General features: G+C 36.2%; 1 protein-coding gene across 1 annotated transcript in view; it reads right to left on the bottom strand.

Moving 5' to 3' along the window:
* Positions 1-27516, bottom strand: part of LOC136029706 (uncharacterized) — a gene marked incomplete in the record, with an annotated part of 113871 nt that overhangs the window by 36259 nt on the left and 50096 nt on the right. The window contains 7 exon segments of the mRNA XM_065708209.1: positions 4098-4589; positions 5936-6134; positions 11807-11982; positions 15150-15338; positions 17315-17470; positions 21606-21815; positions 23930-24162. Of these exon segments, the coding sequence (XP_065564281.1) occupies positions 4098-4589; positions 5936-6134; positions 11807-11982; positions 15150-15338; positions 17315-17470; positions 21606-21815; positions 23930-24162 (1655 nt within the window).

Here is a 27516-nt window from a genome sequence, read left to right as displayed (position 1 = left end):
CTCAGATCCCTGCGTCGGCTCTGCAGTGCATTCCTGCAGCGTGATTCGATCTCTGGGTCCCGTATTACCAAGCTAAGGTCAAATCCACTGCGCCACCACAGGACAATTTTTTTTTTTTTTTTTTATTTCTGATCGATTTCAAATTATGCGGGGTAATCAGGCCATGGAAAATTCCTTGTCTTCACGGACAATCCCACTATGGAAAGTTATTCCCACATAAAATAATTTTCTTAGCGCACTTTCATTTGAAAATATTGTTTCAAAATCGTGCTGGAAATCTCACCTCCGTGAAAAAGCTTTCCACCAAATACCCCACCCCTAGTAGAAAGTTATTCCCGCAGGAAATTTCCTCTAGAAAATCCACTCCGTGGAAAACTCCCCCACGGAGAATTTCTCCTGTGAAAAATCCCCCCAACGAGTAGATACTCTAGATATATTTAACCCGGTAAAAATTTTCCCTGGAGATTTCCCCTTAAGATCTCCACGTGGGAAATTAAGTCGGCAAAGAGAAAGTAAGAATAATAAAAAGAAATTCGTAAGGAATTCTGGCAAATTCACCCAGTGTAAAATTTCACCTGGAAAGTTCACCCCCTGGAAACTTCCCTCTCCAGGGAAAATTCTCCCCGTTAAATCCGCTCAGCAGAAAATTAACTCCCACCACCTTAATAGTGTATCCATACTCCCCAATAGCAAATACTATGCGTAAACAACTGGCAAATTTTATAACTTAAGACCTTTCCCCAGGGCCTGGGTGGGGGTTATTTTATCTCCAAGGCATAATTAACGGGCCTTTACTATGCTCAGCAAAATGGCTACCTCAAAATTTTGATCAGACGACTTTCAGGAAAAAAGGTGGGTGGTAAGGAGGGAGGCTAGTTACCCTCCAATCTTTTTGGTCACTTACAAACGGCACTAGGACTTTCTAATTTCCGTTCGAATGTGCCCTTTCCCAATATTATAGGACTAATTGGTTCGATGCGATCACCCCAGGGAACAAAAATACAAACAAATAAATAAACACGCTTCCGTGATCTTTCTTCTGGAAAAAAAATACAAAATTCCACATTTTTGCAGATGGGAGCTTGAAACTTCTAGAATGTGGTTCCTGGATATGCTTAATCTGATGATGTGCTTTTCATTAAGAGCCCTTGACTTCTAGGGAATGTTTCCCCACTTTTTAGAAAATCATGTAAATTTCATCAGGCTCGTTGCTTTTGGCGGGTAACCCAAAACTCTTGGATTTGGAATCAGCATAACAAGTCGATTTTTTTGCTATAATACCGGTAAAACTTATATGTTCCCCATTTATAATTCACAGTGCCGATACTTCATACTACATTCGAACTACCACCAATTTCAAAGGATTTTAGGTTTTTTTATTTCAAAATAACCATATTTTTCTTTTGGTCAAAAAATTTTAATTTTAACGCGAACGGAAAAAAAATCAGTTACCATTCCTGAATCACTATCAAATGGCAATTTTTTTCATTAGTCTATTTTCTTAAACGCCCTTTTAAGTTTTGGTTACTGTGGGCTGCAGTTCGATTTTTACTATGTTACAGCTCGAGCTGCAACCATGATTTCATCACTTCTACCGAGTTGATTTTAATGTATTAATATTTCGGTCACAGTAGTGTAATCAACATAATGTTGGATTCGCTTTTTATGTCATATATGGTTACAATCTGGTTTTTCTTCCGTTTAGCTCGTTCAGACAAAACCATAATCAGGTGCTGCATAAAAATATATTTTAACACCCATTTATAAAAAGATTAATTATATTTTTAACATAGTTAACATCATAATATTGAATTCTTTTTTACGTCATATATGGTTAAATCTTACGATTATGGCGTCGTTCATTAATCTTGTACATGAAAATGCAGTTTTTCGTAAAAAATGATTTTCTATTAAAAATTCCTTTTGTAAATTACAAAAGATTTCTAAATGCAGCAATTTCCTTTAATATGAGCCATTAAGCAGCACTCTGTTATGTTCTAGTGCTCCACTAGCTGTGGAGAAAAAAAAACGGAAAGAAAAAAAAACTAATATACTATCAATGTGAAATATCATGGCTACAGCCACTTTTGTAGTTTTCCAGGCCAACAGATTTTCCTTGCTGTTCAAGCCAAGGGACTGTAAGTTTCCTTTATAGGGGTTTCGGATAAGGTGGTTTTAATAGAATTGTTTGTATTGTATTGTATCGGATTAACGACGCTTCTTGACTACTAAGGTCCCTGCGTCGGCCCTGCAGTGAATTCCTGCAGCATGATTCGATCTCTGGGTCCCGTATTACCAAGCTAAGGTCAAACCCACTGTGCCACCACAGGACTTAGAATTGTTTGTGCTTCGATCTAACACTATTTTTAAAACTTATTGGGTTCTGTGTTTCTTACTATGGGACGTATTGTCTCTAACTAGGTTACTAGCTACCGATGCAACCCAGACCTATTGATATCAAAATTCCATTTTTAGAGTTTCGATTACTATTGAGCCACGTCACTCTTTACTTACAGTTCGTTACCACGAACTGTTTGACTCTGTTTTTTATGTTGTACTCTTTCCCGTATTCATTCCTTTGCTCTTTCCTTCCTGCATACTAAAATTGGTGTTAAAAATAAATTTTTTATGAAAAATCTCATCTTACTATAATCATATGACTTATGACTCTCAAAGACCGTTAGAACTTTCAATTTCCAGTCGAATAGATCCTATTCTAAATTGATGGAGCCAATGACATGGCATGTGACAGATTCGTCATTTCCATGTACTCGTTTTTGCATTCCAATTCAAAAATTTCGAACATTTGCCAAATATAGTAATAATTTAATTTGCGAGGGGGTTACCCCTTCTTCAATATATCGCTCTTAACGTTACAGTTGTTTCTAGAACTTCCTAAAAAGCTTATTACTCTTATTAAACAGCCCTTGTGTTTCAGGCCTCATTCTAAAAGAACTGGGAGAAAAAGTGACGTATGTTCTTGCGGTATAATCCTGCTAGAACTTATTTTTAATAGACACCGAGAGACAATAAATCCAAGGCACATTGAAGGATGTTAAACAGATATTAATTATATTGAAGACATTCTACTCGAATAGAATATCAAAGACATTATATCGAGGACTCGAGGGCTTTTTTCAAATGACAAAAAAAAATGTTTAAAGAAAGCAGATGAGTGGCCATCCCTTAGGATCAATCTCAGGTGCTCTTGCAAAAATGCTTACATCACGTTCTAGAACGCTCCCAAAATCAGAGAAGGAAAGGCTTTAGAATTGAATTTTTTGGAGCAGCAGTCCTAACAAATAAAGCATTGAAAAGTTTACACACAAAACAGCATATCGAGGTTTAATATTCACAATTTACTAAACTGAACCACTTGCCAAAAATTTAAAATTCTGAGTTGCACATGGCGTCATCGAAACGCTTTACCAGGGTTTGGATAGCTTACCACTTTTTGGTCGTTTTGATGCCATGCATAACACATCTTAAGATAATATCTTAAAATATATTATGCATGGCTATCTTAGAAATCTGCTTTGACTGTTTATTGGCTATCTTAGCTACTTAACGGGTTTTGGCGGGAAGCCATCCTCAGCGTTTGAAAAAACGGAAAGGAAAAAAGATGCACATAAAAGATTAATGAGTAAACTTTTGAAGTAAACCTCATTAAACCAGAAAAGCGGCCCGGTAAATGGTTTATCTTGTTTAATGAAATTTATTTCAAAAAGTTACTTATTCCTTTCATATGCATCTTTTTTCCTTCCCTTTTTTGAGCAGCGAGGACGACTTAGCAGAAGTCTTTGCCATAATATATCGCTGGCAGAAAATTATTCTCGTTTTTTATTTTCGCTGTTCTAGCCAGCAAATCCTTTTAATAGAAATAAATTGTCAAAGAAAATGAAAGGATGCTTCTGCGAATCAACCATACAAGTAGAAATTCACACAGTACCACCGCTTGGTTGAATTTCCTTTGTAGTCGGGGAAATCGTCGGGCAAAGCTTATCGTCGGAATCGGGGTTATCGGGGAATCGTCGGGCAAAGCTTATCGTCGGGAATCGGGGTTATCGGGGAATCGTTGGGCAAAGCTTATCGTCTTATTATCGTCGGGCAAAGCTTAGGTTTGAGCTCCACAACAACAACATTCAAATTACGACTAAAATAAAAAAAAAATGACTTACTTTCTCTATCTAAAGAATGCTGTCTTGCCTGCCTCACGCTACATATCGGTTTTCCTCTTGTTAGTGTGCCTTTCATTGCTTCTCCATGCTTATCAACACACCAACAAAGTCCCAACTCATCTAAGCATTGTGTGCTGTCAAATTCCCCACCTTCTTTGCATTTAGGAAGAAATACAATTTTCTTGTATTTCTCAATCAAACGGAGGTTTTTCTCTCTAAGCTTCTGACATGATGTAAGAACTGGACATGTTGTTCGACAATCTTGCTCCGACTCAAAGTTGTTCAAATTACCACCACAACCAGTGTAGGAAAATTGTTCACATCGATTTGATTTTGCATTAAAGTACCACCGAGAAGTGTGAGAACTGCATTGACTACTCCCATCATCTTGCTCTTCAGCACAAGTTTCTCCTAAAATAATCATTGGAAAATATTAAAATATTTTTACCAAAATCCTCGATTTTACAATGAAATCCCCTTTTTAAGGGATACCCTTTCATTTGAACTCCCCCCCCCGTATTATCTTTTTCTTAGAAATATTTGGACTGAAAATTTGAAGTATTAATGCAGTTCTTTCATTCTTGTTAGAAACTAATTTTTATTCAAAAAAAAATTATGCACTATCATGCACTAGACGGATAGATTATTCCAAATTGTAATTTTAAGAAGGGGGTGGCAGGTCCAAGGGAAAAGCTTATTGCTTTTTTTCGTTTTTAGTTCCTTATCTAGGGCCCTCCTGAATGTGATGGGTGCTGCTACTCCCTCGAATCCCTCCTTTCAAAGCCAGGTTTAGATTTACACAACAATCCTTTGATCAAAAAGAGAACACCTTAAAATATTTAACAGAGTGCAGTGAGACTGATACGTCAAAATTAATGCTCGAGTCATTATTTCCGACGTTTTACAAGGGCGGTTATCTCAATAAATTTTGTTCTTGGGGGCACTCGCCTCCCCTCCCCCTTCTGTGTAGGAAAGCATATGATTATGATCTATTATGTTATATTTCATTATCTTTATAACAAGAGGTGATCTGTCACCCCGTAGCACCCATATTGCAGGATTGGTCCAAATACACCCACAGAATGAATGAAGATGAAAGAGAAAATACCCCTCCCTCTTTCATAAACATCTGAATGACCTCTTTCGATAAGTTAGAAAAGTTATGCTTATAAACTGCTTTTAAGGTTCTAGCCCCCACAACTACAAACAAACCAAAAAAAAGAGAAAGACCTTCCACACAATAGGTGGTGCGTAGCCATACAATCATATGCATAAATTAATAGAGCCTCAAATTATTTGAATCCTTCGAATGAAGCTTATAAATAATTTGTAATCAATGTTAACAGTTTATTTTTTATGGACTGCACAGAAGCTTAAAATGAATATCCATCGTGTAGCAGAATAGCCTCAAAACTGGAGAATTATATAAGTAGTTTTTGGATAGTTCTAAAACGGTATCAGAGTTTTCAATCAACAGCATTCTGGCACAAAACGTCTTCCCGTTTCAGCGGGTTTTATTACTTAGCATTTGTCTTTTAACTGTTATTGAGCTGTATTGTTGCACTTGTTACTAGTATGCATTAATTTATTTTTTTTCTTATTTTTAAGCATGATTCTTGCTCAGAAAAGAATTGAAGACTACCTAGTAACTCCAACTTGACTTCCATCTTCAATTCAAAGTTTGAATTTAAACCGAAGCAAACAATTTTCAGCGTGATGACTTAGACGACTAAGATAAAAAAGAAGAAATCCCTTACTTGGTTTAGGACAGCATACTGCTATTTCCCCAAAAGGATCCAACAGACATTTATGGCTACTGGGACATCCTTTACCAAGTGGTCCACATTTTGAAGGTACTCCTGTGCTATCATACAAAGGGTTGCCATAGGGACATGGCTTATCCTTTCGAGGGACACAAATAGGGAGATATGGGCAAGCATCATTGGTACAGTTAAGCTGTAAAAAAGGTTAGTTTCAAGAAATATTACGTCTTGTATACATTCGTGTGTTTTTGGTTCGGTATATAACTTTATCACCTTATTCCTGCTCCTTGAAACAATTCGAAATTTCCTTCTCTGCATTTAGTGGAGGAAAAATACGGTTTGACCTCGGGGAAATTGCAACAGAATTTTTTTTACACCAAAATGTTCAGAAAAATCAGCTTAATCACATAAAAAAAAATCCCCCCGAATCCCCCTTGTACAACTACCCGAAACCCCCCTTGAAGGGGGGAAAATCGAAATTTCTAATTAGACGTATTTTTGGGTTTAAAAGGTCGTTTTCTATCAAATCAACCATGACGAATCCGAATCCGACGTCAGAAATCAAGTTTTTGTACCCCAATATCAATTTTCACAGAATGGGGGGGAGGTAAAGTACGCAGGTCATTATTTGCCGGATTCCTGCAGCTAAAGGATCATTTTATATCAAATAAAGTACCGTTTTGCCAGATATGAGGTCAAAAAGTAGGTTTTTTTAACTATTTACCTCATTTTCACCTTTAAGGGACCGGTAAAATGGGGGATTACTAAATATAACGTCTTGAAAAACCACTTCTTTAATCGAGGTCAAAACTTCAGATCAATCAGTTATAAAAAGGAACATTTAGAACTCAGGTAAATTAATCACAAGAACATTTTGATTTTAAAGCTAAAGCTAATTCTTCTTCCTGCTCGTCTTCGTTATCATCCTCATCCTGTTCAAGGAGCGACTCGTACGCCTGTTTTGCCTTTTCAAGGGGTTCTGGTAGCATGTCATTGGCATCAAACGGTCTGCTATCCAGTTCTGATGATGAAAGGTTCGCATAAAGGGCTACCTCCAACAGACCATGGACTCGCAGAGCACGAGAGACAGCTTTGCCTTGTAACATACTACGCACAGTGTTAGGCACGTATGCTTGTCTTAGGATTTCCAAAAGTCCCGAGTCAGTCATAAGGAAGCCAATGGCTCCTAGGAAACTCATGCGTATGAAATCCACCTAGGACAACAATAGCATTTCTTAAAGCACTTGTGGCAGGCTTTGCAGCGACGATGCACTTCGCATTCCAGTGAAGCGGTTGATCAAAGGTAATGACTAGAGTTTTTCCAGCTCGACTAGTGCGCTCGTTAGCATGCATAAGTGTAGAATAAACATAGGAGATATCGTTTGGGCTGTGGTTAATCATTGGTAAAAAACAAATATTCGACTTTCCCGGTTGAGGTAGCTTTTGGTGTATTGACCACATAAAGGCCGACCAGCTCATGTATGAGCTTTTGAAAAAGCCAGAGATGCGCCAGAGCGTTTCACCTTTCCGTTCATTGTCATGAGTGTCACCACTGTTTGTCAAGCAAACAAAAGTCCTTGGTTGCGACTTGGCGGGTTTTTGGTAGGTGTAGAACGGCACGGTGCCCATTGACTTCATCTCATCTCCCCTTACTTATTTTCTTGGCACTGAAAGCTCCATTGTCGGCAACTCAGGTGTAGACACTTCAATAAGTCCCATTTCATGAAAGGTATTCAGGCCGTCGATAGTAGCAATATCAAGATCGACGTTGTCTCCTACATACTGAAAAAAATGTACTTTCTCTTTGGACTCTTCCAACAACGTTTGATTTACTGCTGCACATCTCTCAAATTTTTTTTTACCTCTGAGTAAGAAGAGCAGAAGCCAAGATTGTGCAGTGGGTCAATTAAAATCAGGATGAGAAATGGCGATGCAGCTGCGAAACCAGTCCTAGTTGTACAGGAGACATTAACCCACGTGGTCTGCATGCCTGCATTATAGCCTGTCCGATAGAAGATATTAGACAAGGTGTGCCGACCCCTATCGATGAAAGCAGTAGACAAAGAGATGGGCACACGAAGTTCAAACACTTCTCTACTGACGATATCTCGTTAAGAAATTTGTAGGAATCCTTTCTTGTCGTAATGGATTTTGATTTCACTTCTTATTATCTTTCCAACGACTTTGATCAGCTGATCCCTTTCTCCGTTTTCACTATCTGCTTTTTCTCTTGGTGAAATTCTCGCAATATCCTGTCAACCGTATCTCTAAATGTTGAGAGTGTCTCTTTCCTATTTGGGACACAACCACTTGCTCGCCAAACTCACTGACTAGCAAATCTTGGCTTGACGAAAGCTGTAGGCCAAACTATCACAGTCAATTTCAGAGAGAATATGAGCCATTTTTCTTAAAATGATCGACAGTGGCACAGGCTCTTCACTGTTGGCATAGCACCGAAGCGCTTCTTCAAGAATGGCTTTCCTTGCACTATCGCACGGTCTTCCCTTCCGTTTCTTTGGTGGAGGCACGTCATTCACTTCTTCTTGACCACAGAATTTTTGTGGAATCTCGTTTCCTGTCCTGAAGTTCACTGAGCATATTTGAAGATAAACGGCATCCTCTGCATGAGGGTCAGCAGTCTTTGAATTTATCCGACCAAGCACTGTCATGGCCCACTGCCAGGATCGTTCCTGCTCTTACACATTTCACTAATCGAGTAGTCGAAGCTATGAGTTCGTACTGCATAAGCTTCAGCGAATTAGCGACTTGTGATCTCGCACAATTTCACTGCTTGACCACAGAATAGGCAGTTCTTCGAAAAATCAAAGCGTGGAACTGAAGATCTGGTCGGGGGGCTGCGACCGGTTGTTTCTGCTCAAGTTTCCTTTGAGCGTTCTTTTCTCTGTCGATCCGATGTCTGTCACAGAAGGTACGACGACACGCGGTGTGGACTTCATTTCCAGTCTTCACAGATGTGCTACTACCTCTTTCTTTGCTTGCGTTATTCTCGGCATCGGCTCCTTTTTCGGATAATATGGCAGTGTATTCACCAGGTTTAATGCTGCTTTGGCATATCGGGCAGACCATGTTCTCTTCATTGACGATTCTAGAAGAAAAAGAGACTGATTATTTCATACAACTTGTTTGTTCAGTAAATCCAGGCACAATCCAATCGGAATTCAACCCATCGCAAACTAGAAGAACAAATTCAGCTTGAATGATACACAGTAGATGGCATTGCACAAATGAAGTTGAAAAGCAGAAATGAATATTCGCTCTTTTCCAGAATCAGAAGCATAATCTTAAACACTATCTCACTAAATACTTCTAATCAACGCTCGCGGATCCCAGTTTATTGTTTTGTCTTTTCTTTGCGGAAGTAAATAAAACGGCACAAACCTTGTATATAGCCTTGAACACGCCAATCATCTAGCAAGTACTATGGTAGATGGATCTACTGATTAGATCACCTAAAGAATGACACTAAGGAATGGAAACCACAAACTGGAAGGGGAGTCTTGAATGCTGGTTTGAAATTAGACTGTTCGAGACTCATATTCCAAGGCGCCATTCCTAGCTTGATAGGAAATGGTGAATCAACCAAAAAATGATTAAAATAACTAGTTCATGTAGGTCAACTTTCACAGCGGATTTAGGTAAGTTAAATCAGGTTTTTAACTTCATTTTAAAATTCACCGCCATTGATTCCAAAGGAAACGGCCAAATAATGCAAAAGCCTCTTAATTTCGAGTTTTGCCCCCTCCCCCGCCCTTTAAGGGTGGAAATGGGCATTAGGGTACGGAAAAAAGGAAAATCTGAATTCAGATTTGAAGTCAGCATACTTGATTTGGTAGGAAATGACTATTTAAACTCAAAAATATTTATAAACACAAAAGTCGGATTTTTCCCCTTCAAGGGCAAATTTGGGATACTTGTGCAAGGGGGATTCGGGGGGATTTTTTGTGTGTGATTAAACTGATTTTTCTGAACATTTTGGTGTAAAAAAGAATCTGTTGCAATTTCCCCGAGGTTTGACCATTTTTATCCGTATCTTTCCTCCACTAATTGGTTTTAATCTGTTAAACATTATTTTTCGAAATTTCTTTATCATTATTTTGGGCGGTAGGCCCCTGCGAAGCTTCCCCAAGGCTAAACGGAAAGCAGGTCGTCCGCGGCCGAGGTGGAAAGATGCCCTAAAGAAAGGTTTAAGAAAATAGGAACTTCCTGGGAGGGTTTAAAGAGGAACGCTTTGAATAGATTAGGGAGGAAGAGGAGCGTGCGTAGCTATGCTGGCCTCAGGTGGCTTGGTGCTGCACTAATCTGTTAACAGCAGAAGTAATAATAATAATAAGAGCATTAATAAGGCAATGAATGATAATCCTCGATAAATGTTGAGATACATTGGCAATTGCAAAGATTTTTGAAGAATGTTTTCAGTCTGCATCAAGTCTCTGGGATTTACAGATCATTTCACATTATTTAGATTCCTATGAAAGGTCATATTTTTTTTTTAAACTGATCCAAATCTGGGAAAGGATATGCAGCTGTCTATCTAGTTTTGCGTTACTAAACTGAAAGTTTGTTTTCTTTCAACTTTAAACGTGATTCCTAAGATTTTATTTATATACTCACAACTCCAAATGACTAGAATCACATGTGAAGTTCCTTCACATTACACCTTAATCCACCACCTAACGATTCACGCTAACTCACTTACTTTACTAACTCTTTACTTTACTTTACTACTTTACTAACTCTTTACTTTAAAGATATTGAAAAATGTCTAATTCTAATGTGTAAAATGATAATTTTGGAATATCATCGTAACAGTAATAATATCCAGATGGTAAACTTGAGACAAATCTGATATACATTTACATCAATGTTTCAAATTCCTAATTTGGTATATGTGGCCCCATACTTGAGGCTTATTATGCGCATTAGAGTAAAGAGCCCTCACTATGAAGGCCTAGTTCAAATATTACTCTAGATATCAAATCAATGGGCTTATAGCCAGCATGGAAGGTGTGGCTTTAAAAAGTTGTCCTTAAGATTCCCTCAAAAAACCTGAGTAAATTAGGTATGCACACTTTGATCAATGTTTTAATGTTGTTCTTGGATCTTGCTTCTTGGCTTTATTTACAGGGTTCCTCTGCCGTATAAGCTTAGGCTAACGCAATTTGCAATTATTTTACTTTATCACTAGAGCATATAAAACAAAACGGTAATTAGATATTTAAGGTGAAAATCAAAACTTTTCTAGGGTGAAAAAAAGTCAAAGGACACTTACTGTATGCCGAAACAATGCAAAAAGAAAAAGTAATAGACAAAATTGACAAGCTACTAAGACAAACAACTACAACTTTAAGAAAAAGACATGCTGAGCTGCTGCTATGAATTTGAAATTAATTGGTCAATAGAGAAATTAATTAGAGAAAAATTAATCAAACGAAACTTAAGAAATGTAAAGAAAAAACTGAGCTTCTAAGATGTTTCTAAGAAGTTTTAGAAACCTTTCTAAGAGAAATAAATGTAAATTATAGCATTTTAAGTTTTTTTTTGTTTAGTCATAGCCGGTTTTTAAGTTTTTAGTCATTTTTGTTTAAAGATAGCTCAGTATATTTCTTTGGTTTTAACGTAATTATCTGTCCAAATATCACAACTTCTTATTTTTTACTGAATGAAAAGTTTCTATTCTTTTTCTTTTGTTTGACTAATATACTTAGCCAGCGTGATTTCCAAGTTAGTTGGGGTTTTACAATCAAAGCAAGTTCATACACAACGTGCGTAAGTCTTATAAATTAAAAGTCAAAACAGTAAAACCAACAGCCGAATTATGCATTAAAGGGCTTTTACAATAATTACCTGGATCATCTTGCAAATCTGTTTCTCTCCACATCTAATCTTATCACAAGGATTTTTACACTTGCAAAGTGGACAACCTGCTGTATCTAAAGCATACCCGTAGGGACAATTTAATTTGCACTTGAATACTTCACAGACGTCAGTTTGCTTATCTGAATCACACGTGGGTTTTATACCTAAAATTATAAGTTAAAGTGATTGTGTCAAGAAGTGTACTGCCAAGAAGTGTGACAATTTTCGAGCCACATACTACACTGGAGAAGCACAGTACATTGTAATTAATTAACTATTTAAAAACTCACATAAAAGCTTGCAAAAACTTGCCAAAAAGTTTGCACATTTTTCCCTAGGTCAGCCCCCTCACAGATTAAGCCCGAATGACCCCTCTGGAAAAATTAGACCCATAGACTCATTTTGAAGGACGTATCCTTTTCCCATCTCCTTACATCCTATGTCGATCCTATGTCGATTCTATGTTTGGATGTAAAAATGATGACAGTGGTCAAGTATGGCTTGGAAACTTGGGGGCTTTGGAAGGCCGAGGAATACCTGTTAAATATTTTCCAGAGGAGTTGGCTAAGGATACTTTAGATAATCGTTTGATCGACCGTCTATCAAACAGTAAATTTTTCGAAAATGCTTCAATACCAACCTGTAGGGCTGCTATGAGAGAAAGATTTAGAGGGCTAGGCTGCATTTTACAATGAAGGATGATAGACTGCTAAAGATCAAGCTTTTTGGCCAATCATCCAGGGCAAGCAAAAAACATGCCGTCCCCAAATGGAATGGGAAGAGGTTATAAGGATGGTTTACCGATAACTGAAACTACATGGGAGGGTGTAGAGAGTGAAACATTGAAAAGATCAGAACGGAAGAAGAGCGTGTGAAGAAATGTTGGCCTCCGGCGGCTTGGTACTGCATTGAGTTTTTTGTAATAGTAATATAGGGTGAAAATTGAGATTTCCGCTTCATTTTCAGAAAAAGACAGCCCAACAAAATTTTTAAGTGATTACCGTTCAAATAGTAGCAAAAATTACAGATACAAATTACTGGTTCTTTCAAAAAGTTCGTGGTAACGAACTGTAGTAAGGAGCGATCCGGCTCAATAGTAACCAAAACTCTAAAAAATTGAATTTTGATATAAAGAGCTACATCAAAAGAATCGCATTTTAATGCTGATTTTAAATATATAAGTTTCATCAAGTTTAGTCTTAGCCATCAAAAGTTACGAGCCTGAGAAAATTTGCCTTATTTAGGAAAATAGGGGGAAACACCCCCTAAAAGTCGTAGGATCTTAACGAAAATGACACAATCAGATTCAGCGTATCAGAGAACCCTACTGTAGAAGTTTCAAGCTCCTATCTACAAAAATGTGGAATTTTGCATTTTTTGCCAGAAGACAAATCACGGGTGCGTGTTTATTTGTTTTTTTTTTTTTTTTTTTTTTTTTCCCAGGGGTCATCGTATCGACCAAGTGGTCCTAGAATGTCGCAAGAGGGCTCATTCTAACGGAAATGAAAAGTTCTAGTGCCCTTTTTAAGTGACCAAAAAAATTGGAGGGCATCTAGGCCCCCTCCCACGCTCATTTTTTTCCCAAAGTCAACGGATCAAAATTTTGAGATAGCCATTTTGTTTGGCATAGTCGAAAATCTTAATAACTATGTTTTTGGGGATGACTTACTCCCCCACAGTCCCTGGGGGAGGGGTTGCAAGTTACAAACTTCAACCAGTGTTTACATATAATAATGGTTATTGGGAAGTGTACAGACGTTTTCAGGGGGATTTTTTTGGTTTTGGGGGTAGGGTTGAGGGAGGGGGCTATGTGGGAGGATCTTTCCTTGGAGAAATATGCCATGGGGGAAAAAAATTCAATGAAAAGGGCGCAGGATTTTCTAGCATTACTATAAAAAAAAAAACAATGAAAAAATAAACATGAAAACGTTTTTTCAAATGAAAGTAAGGAATAGCATTGAAATTTAAAACAAACAGAGATTATTACGCATATGAAGGGTTCTAAAAATACTTTAGCATAAAGAGCGAGGTATTTAGGAGGAGATAAATACCTCGCTCTTTATGCTAAAATATTTTTAGTGATTTCAACTATTTATTCTACGGCCTATTTGATTCAGGGGTCATTCTTAAAGAATTGGAACAAAACTTACGATTTAGTGTAAAGAGCGAGGTATTAACGAGGGTACAAACCCCCTCGTACACATAATAAAAATATAAGAATATAAAAGTTTGTTACGTAAGTTAATTCTTAAGTTACGTATATTTTTTACTAATAAAAACGTTCGTTGAATATTAAAAGTTCTAGTAGCCTTTTTAAGTAACCGAAAAATTGGAGGGCAGCTAGGCCTCCTTCCCCACCCCTTATTTCTCAAAATCGTCTGATCAAAACTAAGAGAAAGCCATTTAGCCAAAAAAAATTAATTTACTAATTTCATTTCAATAATTTATGTGCGGAGAGCCAAAATCAAACATGCATTAATTCAAAAACGTTCAGAAATTAAATAAAAAAAACTAGTTTTTTTAACTGAAAGTAAGGAGCGACATTAAACTTAAAACGAACAGAAATTACTCCGTATATAAAATGGGTTGTCCCCTCCCCAGTCCCACGCTCTTTACGCTAAATTTTTTAGTTGTTTTAAAAAGTAGAATTGTGGCAAAGAGTCAAACTTTAGCGTAAAGAGCGAGGGACTGCGGAGGGGACAACCCATTTCATATACGGAGTAATTTCTGTTCGTTTTAAGTTTTAATGTCCCTCCTTACTTTCAGTTAAAAAAACTAGTTTTTTTTATTTAATTCTTAATGGCCTGATGAAGGACCACCACGGAGTTTTCGTTGCTTTGTTATGAAGACTCTTTAAATTTTTTTTTCGGTCAGATATTTCTACATAATTTTATAAATATATGCACATATCTATTTAAAGTTTAATGTATTTGTTTTCAGTCTATACTTTGCTCTATATTACGTCTGCACAGTAAATACATGTGGATGTTTCTTCAGGCTCGGGCAAATCCTCAACCTTTTTTTTTTTTTTGGTAAAAGTTACTGGAGAAGAAAAAGATATACACAAATGAAACACATTTACTTTTTTTTCAATTTTGTCAATGATTTGCTTCTATCCTTTTTATTTCAATGTCAAGTATATACCTAGGCTCATTTCGATTATTCATGATTTCGTCAATTTTTATATTTGGCTATATATATTCATCGTTTACTATTATATTGTTCAACATCAGTGGAGAGTTATTGTAGCATTTTGTATATGGTTTAATAGCTTTTGAATCCAACTACTAGTATTATTACAATAACAAAACATGTGAAAGAGTTAAATTACCAGGAGGTGTTCGCGTTTTTTCTATTTCTCTTCCCGTGTTATCAGCACACCAACAGATTCTTGTCCATGGATGACACTGAATTTTTTCATATTTACCATTTACGTCGCATTTTGGCAGGTAGACTCTGTTTGTGGGAAAACCTGATTCCTTAGCTCTATGAGACATTATGTCTCTTTCCAGCTCGCAACCTACAAAATAAATATGTTACTTAAACCTGCATTTGGTTATATATTATTGTACCTGTAAACAGAGCTGTCAATCACTACGGCACAATTGCTCCTTGTAGACCTCGTACTGTTCCCTGTAGACCTTGTATTGTCCCCTATACACCTAATTTCGCCTGTAAAGTTTTTTTGTACCCCCCAACAATTTCAAGCATAAGCATCCTTGCCTTGACCCCACTTCAATATATTTATTGGGGATGACTCTCCCCCTCCACAATTTTTATATTTTACACCAATACCCGTAAGCTTGAGATTACTTAACGACGTTTACCATTGAGAAGGTCACAAACGTTATCAAAATATTTACAATTATACATTTTTACGAAAATGGAAGATATATTCGAGATACATCAGATATTGTTAGGGCTTGAAAAGAAGTTACTTATAGCCATAAACATAGAAACTAGAACAAAAGTTTGGGAATCCGAATCTTCAACCACAAATTTTATGCTTAGTCGATAAAAATTCAAGTAAAGATTGTGGCACACACAATCAGCGCTGTAATTGTGCGTAATTTTGCATTTTATCGAAAAGTGTGACTATAACGTAGCCCGTGCAAAGTTCTTTTTCTCAATTCAATTTCAGTTAATCTCACATATTAAATGCAAAATTCATTCCCAACTTAGAAAATAGCTAAAAGAAAAAAGCTTATCCATCTCAAGCGTGTACTATAGATAGTTTCGTTAAAGAGCTTTGTAGTGCCTAACTAGGTAATCCTGAAGGGGTTGGAACGTTTGGAGGACTAGAGTGCATTCGAGGACTTGGACAAAATTCCTTCATAAAACAAAAATCGGACACAACCTAGAAACTACACAAAACGGGGAGTGGTGAAATATGTAATTTTTTACCCAAATTATATTCAATAATTACGAAAAACCGCTAATTTAAATGTGGAAGAAACTTTAAAGAAAAACATATTGACTTGCTTAAATATAGTCTACATGTAACTGATACATGCTCATTAAAACATTTCTAGGTTGCAAAAAAAGGAAATCAGGTCTAAAAGTAAAAGAATTTCTCTCCTTTCCTTTTTGTAAGGCCTTTGCATTTTAGAAACATCACAGAATCAATGTGCCTTACAATATTTTAATGCTCAATCAATTCTTCATTCAAAATAACTAACGAAATCCGAGCGTATTGAGGTACAGCAAAAGCCTTCATAAAATTTGTTTGCCCCCTAAAAGTACAGTCTCTGGAAACATCCTTGGAATGCAACCGAAGAGTCTCTAAGAAATATTCTCTTGGAAACAGTCCAACGTCATGTTCCCATATAAATCCCGAACCTCACTTAGAAATGACTTGCAATTTTTAGCAAAATCAAATACATATTAAACAGGGTAATTTCAAAAGTTTCCATTCTCATTCTAAAATAAATAAAATGTCCAAATTTCAGGAAAACTTGAATCAATGCTCGTGTCTTAAGTATAATCCGAGTTTCATTGGGGTTTAGCTAACTTGTTTAGAATTTTTGCACTTTACTATAAATTTTTCCTTCTTGGTGCACTACGCTTTTTTTGCTTTTTTTAATGGTGACAGGAACTTCAGCGTGTAGTTTTCAAAAGCATTTAAAAATTAACTTTTAAAAATTTTAAGTACATTTAAAAAATGAATAAAAAATTGAGACAGGAAGCAATTTTTAAAGCACTTTCACAGCAATAATAAATGGGGCGTGGTTAACAATTCAAAGTAAGAAATTCTTTTGTTTTTTGCTATAACTTTGGAATAGGAATGAAACCTAACAATTACTTTAAGTGTGTATGGTAGAAACTTCTAATCTGTTTGTACTGCCAATCAGGGTTTATGGTTAGGGCATAAACCTAACCTACCTAACATTGAAAGTATCATACTATTTCATAAGAACTGGGTACTGCATTGCGTTAAGCAGATTTTAAAGATGTAACCTTATATTTTACAAGTAGACAACTTTGTCGAATACTCACCTGTCTTTAAAAGTGGAGCAGTACATTGAGTGCCACAACCATTTGCACAGCATTTACTACTTCCTTCACAATCAAGATCAGTCACGCATGATATATCACAAGATGTGGAAGTTGGTACTAGGAATGGGCATTGACCTTGCTTCTTAGGAAGGTCTGCTACAAAAAAAAATCATCAAAACGATACTTTTGACAGTGTTCTTTCGTGAAAACAGTATAGAATTTCTTACTCTTTTAATGTACAATGCATAAGAACAAATTGACGATTGAATAAGAACTCAGCAATCCTAAAATTTAAGAATATGATAGTGAATTATAATGAAAGAACACAACCATAATAAGAAAGTTTGCATGGCAATTCCAAGAAAGTAATATATTTGACTGTCTAATTATAAGATTAAGGTTGCAACATGGAATTAGAAGTAGTACTGCTGCTACTACTGGCAACTCGCTGTAGCACCAAGCCACCTGAGGCCAACATGACTATGTACGCTGCTTTTGTGGCCCTAGAGAAGCCACAGTATTGTTTCATCCAGTATTTTTAATGGCCTTGTAAAAACTCCATTCTCGGTTTTCTTCTCTTTTGTTTTTATTCCTCCAGTATGAGTGGGGGTTTTGTGCAATTCTGGATTCATCTTGATCACGACATGGCTTTCCACCTTTGGAGATGCTCTTCTATTAACAAGAGTTGAAGTCCTGCACAAGCAGTCTCAAGCCTACTACCTCTGACTCATTATATATTCATACCAGCAAATATTATACTACTAGGAGGAGGCAGCCCATATTGGATAACTTAGATAGGAAGAGGCTCAACCTAATATAACCAAAATATTGATGTTTGTCATGAAAGAGTCAGTTTTACTTCCAATGAAATGTAGGACTAGAACACAGTTTTTCGCAAGTTCTTAAAAAAGATGAAATTTTGGACTGGAAGCTTTTTTTGAAGAGAAAACGTCTTTAAAGCTCTGAATCTTTGCCAAACTAACAGACATGGCTGCGGTAGTTTTGTGCACTCCTAGACCTAAAATTGTGAGCGCTGAAATTATAATACTCCCAGGGTGCCATTTACTTTCTTAGATTTAAACAATTCTCAACCATGGTACAAAATTAGCTTAACGGCAATTTTTATGAGTTCATAAAAATTCCTTCTGCTTTAGTACATTAAGCTTTAGGACCATGACTTTGAAAGCACCCACCCTTAGATCTGAGATATGATGCAAAGACTCTAGAGTTCGTCACTCATATCAGAATCTATCTAGTTAACATCTACAGAATGCAATTCTATTGAAGGTTCTGCCCTCCAAGCGGAGACACAATAGATAGCACTCTTATTATTTTATATATATCTTTAATCACGAAAATTCTAGAAGAATAAAGAAGAATAATGTGCAAATATTTTGGTCAGAATCTCCACTCGATCGTCCTCAGTACATAAAAGGAAGTCCAGGAGACAAAGTAAAACAAGACGAACCTCAAAAACAGACTCTAAAATTCTCCTTTTTTTCCAATGTCTAGCATTTTCCTGTTTTTTTTATTATTATAATCTTTTTCGTTTCGATAGACAATTCCCTTTCATGACAGGTTGGTCACTTGGCTTTTATTACCGTTTCCAGCTTCTACTCCGGATTTATTCGGCTTTGTATCACAAGGCGGTCTTACAGTTGTTCACGGGCTATAGGGCATCATCAAACAGTTCGTGGTAACGAACTGTAGTAAGGAGCAAGCTGGCTCAATAGTAACCGAAACTCTAAAAAACGAAAAATTTGATACCAATATATACATCAAATGGATCAGATTTTTACGATGGTTTTAAATACAGAAGTTTCATCAAATTTAGTCTTAACCATCAAAAGTTACGATCCTGAGAAAATTTGCTTTATTTTCGCAAAAAGGGGGAACACCCCCTAAAAGTCATACAATTACACCATCAAATTCAGCGTATCAGAGAACCCTAATGCAGAAGTTTCCAGTTCCTCTGCAAATGTTCCTCAGTTCCATCTGCAAAATTGTGGAATTTTGTATTTTTTGCCAGAAGAAAGATTCCCGATGCGTGTTAATTTGTTTATCTTTTTTTTTGTCACAATCACCCACATATACTGTTTTTTTTATACAATCACCCAAGGGTGATTGAATCGATCCAGTAGTCCTAGAATGCCGCGAGAGGGCTCATTCTAACAGATGCTCATTCTCCCTCCCGCGCTCATTTTTTTCCCTAAGTCATCGGACCAAACTTAAAGATAGCCATTTTGTTCAGCATGGTCAAAAAATCTAGTAACTATGTCTTTGAGGACAACTTAATCCCCCACAGTCCCCAGGGGAAGGGCTGCAAGTTATGAACTTTACCCATTGCTTACACATAGTATTGGTTATTGGGAAGTATATAGACGTTTTAAGGGGGGGGATTTTTTCTGGTGTTGGGGAGGGGTTTATGTGAGAGGATTGTTCCATGGAGGAATTTATCATGGGGGAAGAGAACTTCCATAAAGGGAGCGCTCGATTCTCCTGTTTTAATTAAAAAAAAAACAATGAGAAACTAAAAAAAACAAGTTTTTTCAACTAAAAGCAAAGAGTAACATTACAACTTAAAACAATGAGAAATTACTTTGTCTATGAGGGTTTTGTCCCCTTCTCAATAACTCGCTCTTTACGCTAAAGCAATTTTAATAATTTCAAGAGCTATATGTTCTAGTCAAACGGACTTTGTGATTCAGGGGTCATTTTTAAAGAATTGGAAGAAAATTCAAACTTTATTGTAAAGAGCGAGATATTGACGTAGGGGCGAACCCCTTCTCATATACGTCAAAGATAGAAGTTTATTGCGTAAGTTAATTTGTAAGTAACGTATATTTATTACTAATAAATAACGTTCTTTAAATAGAATTAAAAGTTCTAGTGGACTTTTTAAGTAACCAACTAAATTGGAGGGCAATTAGACCCCCTCTGCCGCCCCTTTTTGTCAAATTCACTGACCAAAATTCTGGGAAAGCCATTTAGTCAAAAAAAAGAAGCAAAATTAATATGCAAATCTTGTTTCAATTATTCATCTACGGTGAGCCAAAATCAAAACCTTCATTAATTCAAAAACATTCAGAAATTAAATTGAAAAAAAAACAAGTTTTTTCAACTGAAAGTAGGGAGCAAGATTAAAACTTAAAACAAACAGAAATTGTTATGTATATGAAAGGTTTCGTCCCCTCATCATTACCTCGCTCTTTACGCTAAAGTATTTTCAGCAACTCCAAAGGAGTTATTTATTCTAACTAAATGACCTTTGTGATTCAGGGGTCATTCTCAAATAATTGGAACAAAATTAAACTTTAGCGTAGAGAGCGAGGTATTGACAAGGTGGCGAACCCCCTCATATATGTAATAAAATATATGAATATAGAAGTTCGTTAAATCACTAATTTTGTTTTGTAAGTTACATATATTTATTACTAATAAAAACGTTCGTAAATAAAATGAAAAGTTCTAGCGGCCTTTTAAGTGACGGAAAATATTAGAGGGCAACTAGGCCCCCTCCCCGCCCCTTTATTCTCAAAACCGTCCGATCAAAACTTTGAGAAAGCCATTAAGCCTAAAAAAGTAAAATCAATATGCAAAGTTCGTTTTGATTGATCATGTATGTTGAGCCAAAATCAAAACCTGCATTAATTCAAAAACGTTCAGAAATTAAATAAAAACGAGTTTTTTTACTGAAAGTAAGGAGCGACATTAAAACTTAAAACGAACAGAAATTATTTCATATATGAAAGGGGCTGTCCCCTCCTCAATGCCCCACTCATTACGCTAAAGTTTAACTCTTTCTCACAATTCTACTTTTTAAAACAATAAAACACTTTAGGCTAAAGAGCAGGGCATTGAGGAGGGGCAGCCCTATTCATATACGGAATAATTTCTGTTCGTTTTAAGTTTTAATGTCGCTCCTTATTCTCAGTTTTTTTTTAAAAAACTTTTTTTTTTATTTAATAGGTGAAAGGATGGGATTGTATTTAAACACAGCACCGAGAAACTATATGTCGAATTATTCTCTTTCAGAACTCGGTTTCCTTTAAAAGTGAATTTTCGAAGCAGGTGAACACAAAAAAAGGCCTTGGCGTCCCGAAATCTCAGAGCTTTTAAGATTGTTTCCATAATTGTGCACATTTTTGTATATAATTCTCCTGTTTCCTTGTTTTGGGGTCCCTCCTCCAACTAAATTTCTGGGCAGGTAACTGGTTCGAAGTATTCAATGCAGCAAAAAGGTCATAAGCATATCTAGTGTAAGTATGAGTAGCAGAAAGAGCATTATTACCTGCAACAGGACAGCAAATGCCTAAAGCACCTTCAACGGTAGTATTCGAATAACACCCAAAGCCAGTGGGACAATTCATGGATCTACCACGTATTTTGCAAGTTACTATTTTGCCGGTGTAATTATCTCCAGGACATGAAAGAGATGAAAATGCTCCTTCCTCCTCTTCTTCTTCTTGTATATCAGATGAGCGACGGTTAGAATCGATACCTGCAAAATTAATTTTAGAAAATCATTTAAAATGTTGATAAGTTAAAGGGAAAAATTTTAAATCACCAGGATATTTACTATATCATTTAGACCTTGAAAAGTGAATGGGTAGATTCCTATATGATTTAAAGTTCTTTGGTCTCCAAATCAGAGATTTCCTTGGTTTGCAGACAACTTGCAAAAATTAACAAATAAAGTGGCATTATTTTTTCCTTCGTCGTTACTCTTGGAAATGTCTTAGTATGCTTAAGACCACATCCTTTTGACAAACGCACTGTTTGATATCAACGCTACAATTCGGCCAGTGAGCAATAATCCTTAAAGAAAGTCCCATCAGTTTCTTAGACTAATAAAAAAAAAGAAGATCAGGGTAAAAGCAAGGTGCGATGCTACAACCAAAAGAAGGGACATATATTACCCTATATATGAGAGTTTAGGGTTACTGGTTCCCCAGAGCCCTCTGCTCATTACGATAAAATTTACACCTGGTACCTGAAAATATTAGGATAAAATAAGAAACCTTTCAAAACATTTGTCCCTTGTTCCAGAGTAACAAAGAATTAATAATAGACAAGCATTTGGAAATCTGTATTAATTCCAGTAAGGCAAAATTCGAACTGTCTCGTCAGAAGAGGGATAAAAAACAATGTTTCACCTCAAATTTAAACAAATTCCATATTTAGGGCCTATCCCAGACCCCACCTCCAAAGCCTATTATTAAAGGCTAATCCAAACAAGTTCTTTCAAACGAAAAGCGGTTCTAGGGTAAATTTTTCCTCTTACTTAATTTTAATTGTGGCGGGAGTCAGGCATTTCCACCTTGCCCGGTATCAAGGATCTTCGAGACCTGTTTGAACCACGTAGTGCGGTGTACTCCAGCTGCTTTGCAAATCAATGCAATTGATTTGTCCATCTGTGACCAAACTTTCTTAACCCCCCCCCCAATAGGTTCAAGGTCTAATATAACCAAGTTCCACCAGATTTTCCACTGTCCTCCTTGGCGTCTCTTTCATGAGTTAAGCGGCTCAGGCAGAAATATTCGGCAAGGTAAGTACTCTGATGGCCTCCGTAAGACATGACCCAACCATTTTGGTCGACGCTCCTTGACCGAGATGACAACGCATCTCTTGATACAACAGATTCGCCGCACATCCATGTTTGATATCCAACCATTCAGATTTAACCAGAGGATGCTACGCAGACAGTTATACTCAAACAGCTTCAGTGTACTTTCATGTAGTCACTTTACTGACCAAGTTTCGCATTCATAAAGAATGATTGGTCGAACCAAAGCCAGATTCCTTTGCCCCCTTGAAGTGGTTAAGGAGGAAAATACCGAAAATTTTTACTGCAAGGACAATTAGACTTATTCCCCGATAAATTTTGCACTCAGTCTTATCAGCTTTCTTGTAAAAAGAGAGAATAACTGATGTATTCCAATCCCTTGGGAAAGTGTTGGTCCTCCATACTTTCCCAAGGATACTATGGAGCTGCTTCGCTGTGATCTCGGGGCACTGTTTGTATATTTCCGCGGGGAGACCATCTTGCCTTGGGGCTTTGTTGTTCTTCAGGGCCCTAATCGCTTTGAGTATTTCCGCTCTTGTTGGGGCGGGCAGCCCGATACTGTAAGGTACTTTTTGACACTCAGGGGGAAAACAACCAGGAATTGATGACGTGGAGGATTTCCTCTGCTATATTTATACTGATTTATGAAAGATCTTTCATGCAAATTTGGAAGATTTTGGCCTTCAATAGCTCTTTTCGATGTTTGAGCTCTGTTAAGCCCTGTTAGGGCCAAAACTGTTGTTTTACGACTCAGAAGACCCAATTCTTTGGATTTTCATTTATATTCAAACCTAGAATAAATTCATAATATTCATACCTAAAATAAAGGCCCTTTCAGAGTAGCTTGGAGTCCATGCCCATCATTAATTTTCAAGGCATGACTAGGCAAGCAACACTTACAAGGCTTCAAAACCAATAAAATATTCAAATTTTCAATACGAAAGAAACAATTTCAGGCTTGGTACGGTTTTACCCCACATTGACTTTTACATAACATAGCATATAATATTTTGACTTGCATTTTGACTTAATTCGAAAGCACTACTTACAAAAAGGAAGCCGTGGGCAATCTCCCTTTTCACATGAAGGAGTCATTATTTTGCATATTTTATCCTCAGGACAATTCAAGGTTTCACAGGGGTCTCTGCATTCACACTTTGGACAATTGGAATTTGGGTCCATGACAAATCCAAAATCACAGCCGAGTCGACACATGCTAGATCCTTCACAATCTACATCGTTTCTAGAACGCTTGCAATCTTTTACAACTCCTTTTGGACCCCTGCAATTTAAAAAAAGGTTACTAAATATAAAACATAGCTGAACTTTTGTAAGATAATGAAGCTAAGGCACTGTCAATATTTAATTTATGGTTTATTTATGGTGTATTTTATTTATGGCTCATCTTTATTTTGTGAAATAGTTTATTGAGTGGGTTTTTTAGTTGTTTCTTTGCTTTAATGCTTTACCTTATATTTTGCTATCAGTTATGGGGCCGAAATATTTACTTATACTTTATTTTAATCACTGTCTTCAAAAATTCGCCATTCCATCTAACGTCTTGAATTTTGCAATATAGCAACCTAAACAGATGCTCTAAAAATTTTGGATATTTCATGGGGAAATTATAAACGAATATAAATTACTGCACATCAGAGTAGTATTGTGAACCCTCAAATCGCCCCCCCCCCTCCAGAAGACTGGAGTGTCATTTTTAACTTTACTAAATAAATTCTAACTAATTAATTTTCACTTAAATTCCAATTTAAATCATTTAATTGGAAGTTTCAATAAGCCCACTGAAGGCATGCAAAAAGTTCCGAAGCTGCCAGTAGCAGAATTGCAAAAGCTGCCGACATTTTAGCAGAACAACTTGGGTTTTGACCGCTTTGCATTGAGCAAAAAGTTTTTTATACGTAAATTTGTAGAAAAGTAACAAATGTAGTTTGGAATATTAGTAGTTTTCTGAATCACATTTAATAATGTTAAATGGTATCTGATCCTCAATCAGATACCATATTCCTTATACTGTAAATAAACATAACTTGGTAGAATCCCGAAGTTTCACGAGTCGATTTTCTTTGAAAAAACATATTTCGAAAATAGTTCTTTGCCTGGATGTCGGGATTGATCAATAATAGATTTTAGTATGTATTTTGTGTGATGTTCACGCGCTGGGGTGGCCTCCTCTGTTATCTCCTATCTTGTATGTTTTTTTTGTTTTAATTTTTTTTTGAATTATTAGTATGACGGGACGTTGTGTTTTTTTCTATGCATTTGTACTGCCCCAGCCTTAAGAGTTCTGCTCTCTCTCTGTTGGGGCATAATATTGTTTTTGTATATTTTTAATTTGAATTAATAAATATTGATTGATTGATTGATTGATTGAATATAATCTAATTCAGTGGCAAGCCATATACTAACCATAAATATCCTGCTCCATAATTTTATATGTACCATTTTATAGAATAGTACTGTATCATATTTATTGTAATGCTGCTAGTGGAGTATTGTATTCAAAGTCTGAAGTATACCGTATATAGCTTACTGCTTTTATTTTATGGATAGGGCTGTACACTCCAATGCTATTGGTATTAAACAAATAATCCAAACACAACTGCAGGCTTAATTTTCGTTGATCACTATACTACAACTATAAAAAGCACCATTTGATTTTCTGGGAGAACAATAGCCTATTGATTGGCAGCCTAGCAGTCACATGCATTATGAAGCTGTGATATTAGTTTTGCCCTAATCTAGTCACTAAAACAAACAGAATTGCTGCTACATTGTAGTGTGGCTGTTTCAGGCAACTAATCTTCCATCCAGCTTTCCTATTATTTGCTTCAACTTTATGTACACCTTGATAGCTACCAGCCCTTTAAAGAAAACAGTTTTGAGAGAATTTGGCTATTTGTGCGAGATTTCGACAAAGATTCACTTTCAGCTGAAAAGGAGTGGAGTAAGTAAAAACATACATGCATCTCATGAGAAGAGATATTTCAGAAGAGATACATCACCTGGTAAAAAAGGAATATCAACAACGAAAACAGCTCTTTTTTGTTTTGTAGTTGCTCTTTTTTAAAGTTTCGGGTCCTGTTGGGTCAAGCTACTTGCAGTTCATTACCACGAACTGTTTGATCAATCTTCAAACACAGATATCAAGTAGCAGAGTAAAAAATGAAGACCTACCAATTGTAAAAAAAAAAATAAGTCTGAAAATAATATAAAACTTCACAAGGAAACAATGTGGAAATAATAACCGAATTTTTACTTTCGGCTATAATTAACAATTTTTTTTTAATCATGTTTTAGGGTCGCTTCCGTTTTAATCAGCTATTCCTCGAATTTGAATGTAATATATAACTTAATTTTGTCTTATTAAGGGGGGCAGAGGGCAAAGAATTCAAGTTTTATGGTAAGAAGATTATATTTATGAAAAGTTTTGGATGGCAAATCCAATTCTACCAAACTTTTTTTTTATTCTATCGTTTTTATCTCAGGTTTAGCCTTCATACAAGGTTAATAATTGCCCAAGCATTAGAAGTAGTGAAGGTAGGCCTAGGTATAAAAAAAAAATCGAAAGCCCTAATTGAATAAAATATTTAGTCCGTAAAATTTCATTCACTTACTTAACAACTTTCCTAGACTGTAAAAAAAGATCTAATACTGCAGTTGAACCACTCAGTCAAGCATGGCCACCCACCAAAAATATTGCAGGGGGAAGGCACCAGAGTAACAATGGTGAGGGGAGGAGCAAGAGGGGAATACATTTGAAGATAAAAGGTTATATGCAAAATAAAATTTTCAAGGAAAAAAGAAAAGTGCTTAATTTTTATATACGAAATGAAACAAAATTCAACTAATTTTCAAATGGTGAAGATTTCTGGCAAAAAGATCAATTCCTTTAATGGGTTCTTATGTATTATACCAACAACACTCAACAAGTGAATTTAGGTTAATGCTAATGGAAAACACCAAAACATGATGAAAATATAGTACTTTAAAAACAAATTTGGGCTATATATTTGCATATTAGGGGGGGGGGGGTAACCTGACCTAAACTAACCTAACCCCCACCCCCGCTCATAATTTGCGAATATATAGCCCAAGTTGTATAATTTCAATGTATTCTGTCACCTGCCACTTGTTTTCCACTGAGCGTAAGCCAATTGTTTCTTAATACAGACAGATAAAGTCGGTTTTCGAGTTTTACAAAGCGTAAACTTGAGTGTTGGTCGTATAATACATATGTACCCTTTAATTTATCACGTATTCAATTATTACGTATTTAGAATTAGTATACTGTGCCTAAAACCTAGAGTAAAAGAAAATAAGACTGAAAGTAAATTCTAGAAAATTAGAGAAAAGGTATCATCTTCAAGGGTCCACTTAATTTTTGAGTAAAACGACGGTTATCAGCATACAGCATAAAACAAGGTCTCGAGTAGTATGTTCGTCTAATTCATAGCTCGATAATGAAAATATCTCCAACGAAATCCCCTCATCCTCTCTGCATAGGTACCATGTTAAATAGCTTAAATTGAAACCTTAATTCAAAATAACTTTCACTGAAAGTTAAAATTGTCACTTGATTGGAGCTTGTAATCTGGCTCAATATCATTATGATCCTCAC

The sequence above is a fragment of the Artemia franciscana genome, chromosome 7, assembly GCF_032884065.1.
Source record: "Artemia franciscana chromosome 7, ASM3288406v1, whole genome shotgun sequence".
In the NCBI taxonomy this organism is placed as follows: domain Eukaryota; kingdom Metazoa; phylum Arthropoda; class Branchiopoda; order Anostraca; family Artemiidae; genus Artemia; species Artemia franciscana.
This window is presented reverse-complemented; position numbering and strand designations above follow the sequence as displayed.